General features: G+C 43.8%; 1 protein-coding gene across 1 annotated transcript; it reads right to left on the bottom strand.

Moving 5' to 3' along the window:
* Window positions 1-343: 343 nt before the first annotated feature.
* LOC120046720 (lysM and putative peptidoglycan-binding domain-containing protein 3-like) lies at window positions 344-4,695 on the bottom strand. The gene is made up of 3 exons (XM_038992212.1): window positions 4,564-4,695; window positions 2,046-2,317; window positions 344-1,913 (listed from the first exon to the last, which is right to left on the bottom strand). Exons 2-3 carry the CDS (start codon window positions 2,307-2,309, stop codon window positions 1,239-1,241), a joined length of 939 nt encoding a protein of 312 aa, XP_038848140.1. The 5' UTR covers window positions 2,310-2,317; window positions 4,564-4,695; the 3' UTR covers window positions 344-1,238.
* Window positions 4,696-12,726: the final 8,031 nt, after the last annotated feature.

Here is a 12,726-nt window from a genome sequence, read left to right as displayed (position 1 = left end):
TTGCCAGCTATTTTGAAGATGATTGATTTGGGTGCAGTGATGACAACATGGATGAAGCCTCATATTTAACCTCCGACTGCGTGTTAATGGATACTGGCGGAATGTCATTCTTCCAAATGTATGAATTCTCCTGAAAGTTATGGTTTATCTTTTACCAAATAGCCATTGGCTATATGACGAACACTGTCAGCAAGTTTACACATTTTGTTTGATGAAACTATATGTACAATGAGAGAATCATCAAGACGTGTGTGGTGGAAGTGAGTTTGCATTAAAATAAGTAGATCTTTGTATAAACAAATGAGAATTATACAAAACAAAAACCAACATGAACACACTCAAGTCTGAGCATCAATAATTTATTCAAAATATACTTTCTTTTCAGCCTGTAAGGCTGCATTTACACGAGCAGCCCAATTCTGGAGTTTTCCCCCACAAATTGGACCAATTAGTGGTAAAAAAAATAATTGGGCTGCCTGTGTCTATGCAGCCTTAGTGTTCCACAGGTTGAAGGCACATACTGTTCATAACACTAGTGATGAGGAAAATAAACTACATTATTAACTGGGTGGTTTGAGCCCTGAATGCTGATTGGCTGAAAGCCGTAGTATATCAGACCGTATACCACGGGTATGACTAAACATGTATTTTTACTGCTTTAATTACGTTGGCAACCAGTTTATAAATATAACATTTCACTGGAATATACCTAGCTAGTGTTGGGCAACATTGTGCATTTCGTCACCCTTAGTAGAAATGAAGGTTGTGGGACTCCAAACGCAGTTCTTCCCAGACAAGCAAAATATCCAAACAAGGTTCAAGAAAATTTGCATCACATTTTAGACTAACTTCAATACTGATATTGGAATAAGACTAATATTCCACAGATAAATTACTTGTTTTAAGTGACAAGTGGCAGCAATCAGTACTGTTTTGACCAAGAACAAACCCCACTTCAGACAGTGTTACGGTGGAACTAGTCCCATCAGCTGACAAGAGGGACAGAATAAGCAGTTGGGTCCCACTGTGCAAAAAAAACTTGCTTTAAAAACATGTTTTAAAAATGTACATACTGCATGTCCACTGAAAGAATTCAACAGATTGTCCTCCTTTTCCCCTCACCATAATTTCCCTATGGATTCTGTTCCCCATAAAGTGATTCTCAGAGAGCTTGGATAATCACTTTTTTCATAACTGCTCAGATACCTCCAGCTCCTTCAGTTTGTCTAAATCCCTCACTACGTTTTCTCTTTCTTAGGGCCTGGGTGGTCATCCACCTCATTGTGTCTCTGTGAGTTTGGTTTGGGTATGTTTCCAGCCTGAGGTCCTGAGTTGGGCTTTCCATTGATTTCCACAGGCTCAGGAATCTGGGCATGCTGCATTCCCTTAGGATTGGTCGACGGCGTGGTGGTGTGGTGGCTAACGTCCGCCTTCATCAGCACCTCATAATACAGCAGGTAGAACACTGGTGTGACGATGACAACCACCACCATGATGGCCACCGCCGTCCACCACCTCATGCCCCAGTCCGCCCCATGGTAGGGGTCCTTCCTGAAGACAGGCTTGAAGTCAGGCTCCCCCAGTAGTAAGGGCTGCTGGAGGGTCAGGGAGGAGACCACCTCATTCAGGCTGCTTCTGGAGGTGCCGGTGGACTTGACTAGCAGCTCGATGTCCTTGTCCTTCTCCTGCAGGAAGCTGCCCACACTGTCTGTGGATGAGGAGGAGTCTGTGGAGATCTCCGTGGAGATAGGGGGCTGGGGGAAACGGAGGCCTGTGGGGGAGGAAGATTTGAGAGGCGCAATGCTGTGTTTCTCTGTCAGCACGCTGAAGCGTTTCACAGGGATCTTGATGGATCTCAGCGCAAAGAAGTCCTGCTCTGTCAACAGGTTGTTGGCCCTCTTGATGTCCGCCACCTACGGCACACAGACAAAACAAAGGATTTCACTTTACTTGTGTAGCAAAAAAAGTGGTGTGAAAAGTCAAAGCTGGTCTGTCTGTAAGGGCTTTGTCATTTGAGAGTAAAACAGGGATTAGGGTTGACTTACTGAGCAGTGGTACTGCAGCGAGAAGCTATTCAGAGTGTCCCCTTCTTTGATGTCTCGGACCAGGTGGACAATGTCGTCCAACTTCTCCCTGGAGGTGCTCCTGCGGAGCCTGTCCCGGCCTCGGGAGCGCAGCTCATAGCTCTCACCATCCTCCTCCGAGAGATCATTCTCAGAGCTGTTCCCAAATAGGTAGGCGTATCCTCCATTGGCAGGCTGCACCGTCGTGGCCGACTGGAAACCATAGTGCGGGCTTCTCCCAGTCATTTTTCACTCTAAATAGAGGAGCAAGACATTGTAATCAAAAGCTATACAAGTGTTATTGTTTCATTAAAAATGATACCTAATGTATGGGGTTGAGGTCAAGTTTCACCTGTTTGATATTTCCCAAAGGAAACTTCCAGATTTTCAAAGATGTACAGGGAATATTGGCATCACTGTCAACAGCTGTCAGTTCTTTCAATAAAGGAGTAAACCATGTTTATCAGGTTTCAGCTTGTTTTGAAAGCTGCAGCTAGCCTACACATTACATTCAATACAGCATGCATTGGCACGTTTTGAAGCCTCTAACATGTGAGGCGCAGAGCATTTAGTCCAACTCTTCCAGTTGAATGGATCTTCAGAGGGGTGATTAAACTTAACTGACTAGCTAAAGTCCATCACTGCACCTGGCTTGTACGTTCAACCAGTGATACTGACTGATAAGATAGATGCCCCAGTGACTGCAATGTAATCAAGGTCCTTGTTTATATAATCTGTGGCTAGCTAATGTAGCCGTTTTTTTCCATTTGACATTCAGAAAGGAACGTCTGCTGCTGATGTAGCGGACTAAATTCCACTCCATGGTGAAGGAAGTTTCTGATGAACTTCACCAACGGAGTGGAGCAGAGACCAGGCTTTGGAATCTAACTCGGCATACATTGATTCGCCCAAGGTCAATACTTTGGTTTCCTTGTTGAGATTCAATTGGCACATGCAAATTTACGCTTAATTGCCATCTTAGAGCAACATCAACAAGCAAACAGTCGGTGGTTGTATTTGATTAACTTTTATTGAAAAAGTATAGATTTCAGAAAGTCACGCAACTACAGAGGACAAACATTGGTACAATACGATAGTTAAGGGTAGAAGACTGGGTACATATCTGGCTGTGTTGGCAAAATCACTACATATCCCATCGAGCCAGGTGGGGAGAGGCTGCCTGATGTCACAGTTCCAAGACCAGTCAGAATCGTCCAGCTAACCCTACACCAATGACGCCGGTGGATCTCAAAACTGAACTTGGATCTGCGTTAAGTAGCAATAATATCTTTCAGTCGTTTTATGACAGATACTGTATCTCAAAACAGTCACAACCATTCAACAAAATAAATCAATTTTTAAGTTTCTTTCTAAAATAGCAAAGGAGTTTTGAAGTTGAGGGTACAGTATTTATGAAGTTTGGCAATGAGGACGAAAACTCGCGTAATTCTGCTAGCCAGCTAGTTTAGCCAAGGGAAACCAGATCATGGCTAGAAGGGATCCAGCTTTTGTCAAATTAACGTCAGATTTGACTTTTCGTAGCAGGTTAGGAAAATGGTTAGTTTGCCAAAATGAACAACAACAAAAAATCACCTTCTGGTATTATTTTGATAAAAGCTGGACCGATTCGTTTTCATTAAATACAAGTAATCTTGTATTGTATGTATTATGGATCCCCATTAGCCGCTTCGGTTGTCTCTGAATTGTTTAATCAAACGTGTCGCTGTCATCTCCTGATATTAGTGCATAAAAACTATTCTGTTTTCTGGTTGGGTCTAGCCATGACTTGAAAACCGGGGGAAATTAGCTCTGGCCTTGTGCGCGCTAACCTAATTCAGGAGACTAGTTTTTAGAGACTGATATCAGAAGCTGGCAGCGAAAAGTTTGATTAAACAATTCGGTGACAAAGGAATAACATCAGACGACAATATTTAAGGAGAGCGACTCGATATACAATCCCGAAATCAGTTCTGTCAATAGTAAAACAAAGTTTTAAATGTTTGCGTGAACCCTTAACATGGAATTGATAGTGAAATCGTTTCCCGATAGACTCCTCACCACTATAACTGTCATGCGAAAGAAGCAGACTAGCGTAATTCACTTTCACTAATAATGTATGCCAATATATACAGGAGCACGGCGATACCGCACTGGTTAATCGTAAACTAACACTATGCGGGCAAACAACTAGCAAGCTAGCGATTGTGTTCTCACGATAAACTAACGTTATCTACACCTAAAACGCAAGCAACCAATCACTTTGAAACCCAACTGATTGGGGCAGGTGCCAAATACCTAACTAACGCTAAACTACTAGCTAGTTAGCTTGGCTGGCAACTAAAGGAGGGCTAGCTAACCTTTGCTAGCATCTCTACTCAGTTTTTTCAGTTAACGTGCCTTAGTTAGATAGCTATCTGTAGTACATTGACGATTATTGTTGCGTGGAAAGGTTCGTGTTACATTTAGCGAATTAAAAAGTCATGAAGCACCAATACTTTACCTGAAAACATGAGCAATGTTCTTCGACGACCTAAGCCATTTCCATTCTTCCTCTGGCTACTATCAAATACATAATTGGCTACTACTAGCGAAACAAACGAACGCCACCAGCGTGTCGTGAGCAGCAATTGTGTAATCGGCATTTAGCCTTAAAAATAAAAGTCCCCCATTGAAACTGATGCAATTGTATTTACTTATATTTAACCAGGCAAGTCAGTTAAGAACAAATTCTTATTTACAATGACAACCTAACCTGGACGACGCTGGGCCAGTTGTGCGTCGCCCTATGGGACTCCCAATCATGGCCGGTTGTGATACAGCCTGGAATCAAACTAGGGTCAGTAGTGATACCTCTAGCACTGAGATGCAGTGCCTTAGACCGCTGCGCTACTCGGGAGCAAACGGATATAGATAGTGAAAACATGCAACAATTGAACTAGATAATGTTAAACAAGGTTGGAATGTTACAATTATTAGTTCATTAAAAATCCTTTGAAATCACATTGTGGATGTACTTGAATTCAAAATTGCATTGGGGGCATAATTACAGTGCCTTCATTTACATTTTAGTAGACACTCTTATCCAGAGCAACTTACAGTAAGTAGTAAGTGCATACATCTTTCATACTGGTCCCCAGTTGGAATCAAACACACAACCCTGGCATTGCAAGCACCATACTCTGCAAACTGAGCCACACAAATACTTCAGAAAGTGTTAATACCCTGGGACTTTTCCCACATTTTGTTGTGTTACGCCCTGAATTTAAAATTGATTAAATTGAGATGTTGTGTCACTGGCCTACACACAATACCCCATAATGTCAAAGTGGAATTATGTTTTTAGATTTTTTTTAAAGAAATTAATAAAAATGTTGAGTCAATAAGTATTCATCGAGCTGCTAGTCAAGTATTGAAAATGGCTGTCTAGCAATGATCAACAACCAACTCAAAAGAGCTTGAAGAATACAAAATCTAAAATAATAATGGTCAAATATAGTACAATTCAGGTATGAAAAGCTCTTAGAAACTTACCCAGAAAGACTCACAACTGTAATCGCTGACAAAGGTAATTGCAACATGTGTTGACTCAGGGTTGTGAATACTTATGTAAATGAGATATTTCTGTATTTCATTTTCAATACATTTGCTAAAAAAAACGTTTCGCTATGTAATTATGGTGTATTGTATATAGATGAATTCAGGCTGTACCACAACAACAAAAAGGGGTATGAATGCTTTCTAAAGGCACTGTATGTGCACTGTACAGCCAAACCTATGGATTGGCCATCCATGAAATGGGGTATCAGCCTACTCAGTGACACCCATAGAACACAACTATTTTTACACAAATATTAATATCTTAGCTCTTATTGTAGGACTTTGACTGTGGGAAGTCACTTATTGCACATTTTACAGTGGTTTCAGAATCCCGTATTAAGAGCTACGATGCTAATACTTGTGTAAACTCTTCACAGTTGTGTTCTGTGAGTGTCACTGAGTAGGCGGATAACCCCTTTCAGGGGTGCAACAAACATAGGTCAGGCTGTATAGTCCAATATGAATGTCCAATACATACAATGGTCTTACAGGAAAGATGATTTCCCACAGTCAAAGTCTTGCAATAAGAGCTAAGACACTAATATTTGTGTAAACTCTACATAGTTGTGTTCTGTGGGTGTCACTGAGTAGGCTGATACCCCATTTCATGGGTGCACAATCCATGGCTTCCCAAACTCGTTCCCGGGGACCCCAAGAGGTGCACCTTTTGTTTTTTTGCCCTACCACTACACAGCTGATTCAAATAAGCAAAGCTTTATGAGTTCATTATTTAAATCAGCTGTGTAGAGCTAGGGCAAAAATCAAAACGTGCACCACTTGGGCTCCCAGGACCGAATTTGAGAATCCCTGGGTTAGGCTGTACAATGCTTATAACTATGCCCCCAATGCAATGCTGAATTCAAATACAACCACAGTGCAATTTTAACTGATATGTACTTTTACATTTATTTTTCTTTCTTTTGTTGAATTTATATAACAAAATTCCAACCCTGTTTAACATTATCTAGTCCAATTGTGGCAGGTTTTCACTATTTCTATCAGTTTGTGTCAGTTTCGATGGGGGACTATTATTTTGAAGGCAAACCGCCGTTTCCACTAATGCTGCTCACAACAAACACGTACGAACGCCAGTAGTCCACGTCAACAGAATACTAACGCAATGACGTAAATGGCTAGGAACTCAAATTCTTGCACTGACCACTGGATGGCGCAAGTGCAGTTCCTTTATCATGGATAAGGGCCCTATAGAGGCCAAATGGCATAATTGAAAACTTTAATTGATAGGCCTATTATTTTTGCTGTAGTATTTCTTATCTATGGTATTTAAAATGTCATACAAATTAGCCTACTCAGAATAAATTAACAAGTGACTAAAATTGGAGTCTTGATAATCATTTTATAATGCGTGTCAATTGTGGTCTAGGCTATAAGAACAAATAAAATGTTTTTGGTCACATACACATATTTAGCAGATGTTATTCCAGGTGTTGCGAAATACTTGCGTCCGTAGCTCCAACAGTGCATAAGTATTTAATAATACACAACAATACACAAATCTAAACAACTAAGAACAACTAAGATGTTTCTTGGTGAATAGTTTAAAAAAAATTATGACACAAATAAGGCTACACATCAGTATTGCGTAGCCTAATTTGACCCTTTTCTTTATGGTGTGGTGATGAACTTCATGTTATTTTTATCATTCACCTACCTACCTCTAATAGCTACTAGGCCTATCTAAATAGCTGGGTATAAGAACAACGGTTCGCTGGGTGGAGCTGCCCGCTGCTACTGTCGGGCTCCCTGAGGCAAATGCGATTAGCAAATCTTGCCTTCCCTCGACAAGTCCACATAGTAGTTTTGTTTAGGCACGCATGAAGCTGAACGACATGGCTGCGCAGCTTCTTTCTCCCAGCGAACCCTCGAGCAGTCAGCTGGTTTGAAAAAACGTTATCTGGCTTTAATCTACGTTTTATCCACATAGGAAATACCGTTAGTTTATTTCCCATAGTCCGCCCGGAGTGTGACGTGCTTTTTGTGTGGTTGTTCGCTGGGGGTAGAGACAGCTGTCAGGAACACCCCAAGAATTGGAGTAGGCTACGAGTATCCATATGCATTCATTGACCATGAATATCATCTGAGAAAAACGTTCGGAGATTATTGATAGGAGTTATCGATGATATCCTCAACAATAGCGGTATTTCTATATCCTGGACTGATAGCCAGCAAAGTGTCAGGTAAGTCTGGATACATTTAATAATTTATTGAACAGGTGTTTGAACACATTATACAGCAAGTTTATTTGTGACAATCATTAGTCCAGTAAAAAGTTTTTCCTACAGGATTGTTGGCTTGATACGCTTTGCACGCACCTTTCATTATTTGGGGCAATTCATTTTATAGAGTATTGCAGTGGCTCCAATTTATCCAGTTATGACAAAACATCGTTTTTTATGCCTAATAATAATCAGATATGTCAGAGGTATATGAAACCATAATAGGCTAATAAGTGGAGGTTTTGAGATATTTGTTGTGTGCCCCTCATTGTCCTCATCATGCAGATGAATTGTTTAACACTAAACAAAATAAAAAATGATTGAGACAATACTAATTTATTTTTGCACAGTGCCAAAAATCCCCTCGGAGTGGCTAATATATTTTTAAAAGCCTAAATATTGAATCAGTGAAATGACTAAATTAATGGTGGGGTAACCCATTGACTAGTGACAAACGCTTCCATGGTTACTCTCTGGCACTTCAGTGTGGTCACTGTGCTTTGTGTGTTACCTCTCTTTTCCATTGAAATACAACGACAATCAGCGGGGAACCGCCAGACATGGTGTGCATGAGCTGGGACCCGCTCATAAAGGCTGCGTAGACTACTTTTACACTCAGTCATAATCTTGGCTCACATTGAGTTAGGCATATGCAGTGCCGGCCCTAGCCTTTTAGGGGCCCTAAGCAAGATTTGGTTGGGGTAAAACACTTTAGTGGCCCTCTTCTTGACAGCGGAGATAAAAAATAAATAAAACAATTCTGCAATTCTACAGATTTTGCCATGGGGTGTAGAGAAAATGTTGCAGTTTTAAAGCAAGATTTCTGCAATTACACATTTTGCCATAGGGCGGAGATTTCTACAATTTCTGCTATCTACCAACTTTGCCATCACTTATGCCATGTTAATGATATCTGAGTGAGAGTGACTAACAAATTTAATATGGGCCCTCTGGAGCTTATGGCCCCTGGGCACGTGCCCATGTAACAGTTTTGCTTCCGTCCCTCTCCTCGCCCCTATCTGGGCTCGAACCAGAGACCCTCTGCACACATCAACAAATGCCTCCCACGAAGCGAAGTTACCCATTGCTCCACAAAAGCAGCGGCCCTTGCAGAGGGAAGGGAAACAACTACTTCAAGGTCTCAAAGCGAGTGACGTCACTGATTAAAACGCTATTAGCGTGCACCCTGCTAACTAGCTAGCCATTTCACACCGGTTACACCCGGTCGGTATTCAGCCATAATTACTACAAGTTTAGACATGGCTAATTGAGTGACTGTTAGTCACTGACATAACAAGAGAAAAACTGCTAATGCACAACCAAATTTCTAAATTGCACCTTATATTATTCTAACTCTCAAGAATAAGTTGAGACTTTGACTGAGGTGAGACCGGCTGGGGGCCCTAAGCGACCGCTTATGATGCTTATGCCTGCTCATATGTTACTGTAGAATGAGCTCAGATTATGCATATGTGGCTATTAGTAAAATAACTGCTTTGCGCCGTTACAATTTCAGTAGTAATTAATCATATGCACAAAATCTTTAATTAATTTGACACGATTTCCTATTGGTGCGTTTTAAGTCTCCTGTGTTGCTTCCTCTCTAGTGCCATAGGTGACTTAAACCATTTTTGTCAGTCGGCAGTGAACCAGCCCTGGCGCTATGGATTTATTTTCCATGGTTGATACAGACATGCTCAGGAAAATGATATCACAACTTAAGCCTTCTACCTGCCTTCAGTACGTCCTGATTCCCAATTAGAGACAACGACGGACAGCTGCCTCTGATTGGGAACCACACTCGGCCAAAAACAAAGAAACAGATAACATAGAATGCCCACCCCACATCACACCCTGACCTAACCAAATAGAGAAATAAAACGTCTCTCTAAGGTCAGGGCGTGACAGTGCCCCCCCCCCCCCCCCCCCCCCCCCCCCCTCCTGGCCGCAAACCTGAACCTATAGGGGACGGTCCGGGTGGGCATCTACCCTCGGTGGCGGCTCCGGTACGGGACGTAGCCCCCGCTCCCTACTCTGATCCCTCCGCTTCTGTGGAACCGGACTGGGGACCGTCGCCCAGAGGCTCCGGACCGTGAATTGTTGCCTGAGGAATCGGACCGTGGATCGTCGCCGGAGGCTCCGAACTGGGGACCGTCGCCCGGAGGCTCCGAACTGGGGACCGTCGCCCGGAGGCTCCGGACTGGGGACCGTCGCCAGAGGCTCCGGACTGGGGACCGTTGCCGGAGGCTCCGGACTGGGAACTGTCGCCGGAAGCTCCGGACTGGGAACTGTCGCCGGAAGCTCTGGACTGGGAACTGTCGCCGGAAGCTCTGGACTGGGAACTGTCGCCGGAAGCTCTGGACTGGGAACTGTCGCCGGAAGCTCTGGACTGGGAATGCGCACTGGAGACCTGATGCGTGGGACCGGTACAGGTGGCACCGGGCTGATGACACACACCTCAGGGCGAGTGTGGAGAGGAGGCACAGGACGTACTGGACTGTGGAAGCGCACTGGAGACCTGATGCGTGGGACCGGTACAGGTGGCATCGGGCTGATGACACGCACCTCAGGGCGAGTGCGGAGAGGAGGCATAGGATGTACTGGACTGTGGAAGCGCACTGGAGACCTGATGCGTGGGACCGGTACAGGTGGCACCAGGCTGATTACACGCACCTCGGGGCGAGTGTGGGGAGGAGGCACAGGACGTACTGGACTGTGGAGGCGCACTGGAGACCTGATGCGTGTGACCGGTACAGGTGGCACCGGGCTGATGACACACACCGCAGGGCGAGTGTGGAGAGGAGGCACAGGAGGTACTGGACTGTGGAAGCGCACTGGAGACCTGATGCGTGGGACCGGTACAGGTGGCACCGGGCTGATGACACGCACCTCAGGGCAAGTGCGGGGAAGTGGCACAGGACGTACTGGACTGTGAAGGCGCACTGGAGACCTGATGCGTGGGACCGGTACAGGTGGCACCGGGCTGATGACACGCACCTCAGGGCGAGTGCGGGGAAGAGGAACAGGACGGACCTGACTGGGAACACGCACTTGAGGGAGAGTGCGAGGAGTTGGCACAGGACGTACTGGGTTGTGAAGGTATACTGGAGACCTGGTGTGTATAGCCGGCATCAATTGTTCCGGAACTTTAACACACGTTTCAGGACGAGTACGAGGAACTGGCACAGGTGGCATCGGACAGCTACCACACTCCTCAGGGCGATTGCCGTGCATACTACGCCAAACCAACAGCTCTCTCTCTCTTCACTCTCCAATTTGATCAACAACTCCTCGAAGGTCTCTAACTCTCCCCTCCGTTCACTCTCCTCCAATTTGTCCAATAACTCCTCGACAGTCTCTGACTCACCCCTCAACTTCGCCAACTGCTCCATGTGCCCCCCCCCAAAAAAAATATTGGGGTTTCTGTGGCCTATCTTGCTTTCCTCTCATGCTCCTAGGCGACTCCCGCCAAGGAAGGCGATGCTGTCCTGCCAATATCTCTTCCCAAGTCCAGGATACTTCCTCCTCCTGGGCACGCTGCTTGGTCCTTTGTTGGTGGGATCTTCTGTCACGTTCGTCATGGGACGATGAAGAAGTGGACCAAAGGGCAGCATGGTATGTGTTCATTCTCTTTATTTATTTAATGAACACCGACAACAGCAAAACTAAATACGAACGTGACGTTCTGCAGGGCAAAATAACAACCAATGCAAAAATAAGATCCCACAAATGAAAGAGGGAAAAAGGACTGCCTAAGTATGATTCCCAATCAGAGACAACAACGGACAGCTGCCTCTGATTGGGAACCACACTCGGCCAAAAACAAAGAAACAGATAACATAGAATGCCCACTCCACATCACACCCTGACCTAACCAAATAGAGAAATAAAATGTCTCTCTAAGGTCAGGGTGTGACACCAAGGATAAATTATTCAACTGTATTAGTGATTTAAATACTTTGATGGCTCACAACTTCCTCCAGCTAAATCAAGACAAGACCGAGGTACTTATTGTTGGAGCCAAAGCACTGAGAGAGAATCTGTCTGCACATTTTAATTCACGGGCAATAAAGATAAAAGGTAAAAAACGTAGGTGTCATTTTAGATTCTTAACTCAATTTCGATTCACACATTAGGAATGTGACCAAAATAGCTTTTTACCACCAGAGGAACATTGCCAAGGTGCAGCCGTTTCTCTCTCAGGCTGATACAGAAAGACTCATCCATTATTTTATTACAAGCAGGCTTGACTACTGTAATGCTCTCCTGTCTGGTCTATCCAAGAAAGCCATTGGTCAACTGCAAAACATACAGAATGCTGCAGCATAGGTACTGACCAAGACCAGACAGAGAGCACACATTACACTGGTTTTAAGGTCTCTTCACAGGCTGCCTGTGAGTTTTACAATTAATACAAAAAATGATATTGGTTTTTAAATCAATCCACAACTGTGCGCCCCAATACACGTCAGATATGCTTTTAAGTTATCTACCCAGTAGGTCCCTCAGGTCCTCTGGCACTGGCCTTTTAACTATCCCAAAGCCTAGGACCAAGGCATGGAGAGAGAACATTTAGTTACTGTGCCCCCAGCCTCTGGAACAGCCTGCCAGAGACCCTGAGGGGGCTGAAACTGTGGACATTTTTAATAGTGATCTTAAAACACACCTTTTTAGATTTGCCTTTCTTTAGGGTGCTTTTTAGTCATTCAGTTTTTATTGTTATTCTTTTGTTTTTTATCCTCTTATGTTTGTTGTGTAGTAAATGTTTCCATTTTCATTGTTTTTATTCATTTTTTCCTGTGAAGCACATTTTGTTGCATTCCATGTCT

The sequence above is a fragment of the Salvelinus namaycush genome, chromosome 1 (genome assembly GCF_016432855.1).
Source record: "Salvelinus namaycush isolate Seneca chromosome 1, SaNama_1.0, whole genome shotgun sequence".
NCBI lineage: Eukaryota > Metazoa > Chordata > Actinopteri > Salmoniformes > Salmonidae > Salvelinus > Salvelinus namaycush.
This window is presented reverse-complemented; position numbering and strand designations above follow the sequence as displayed.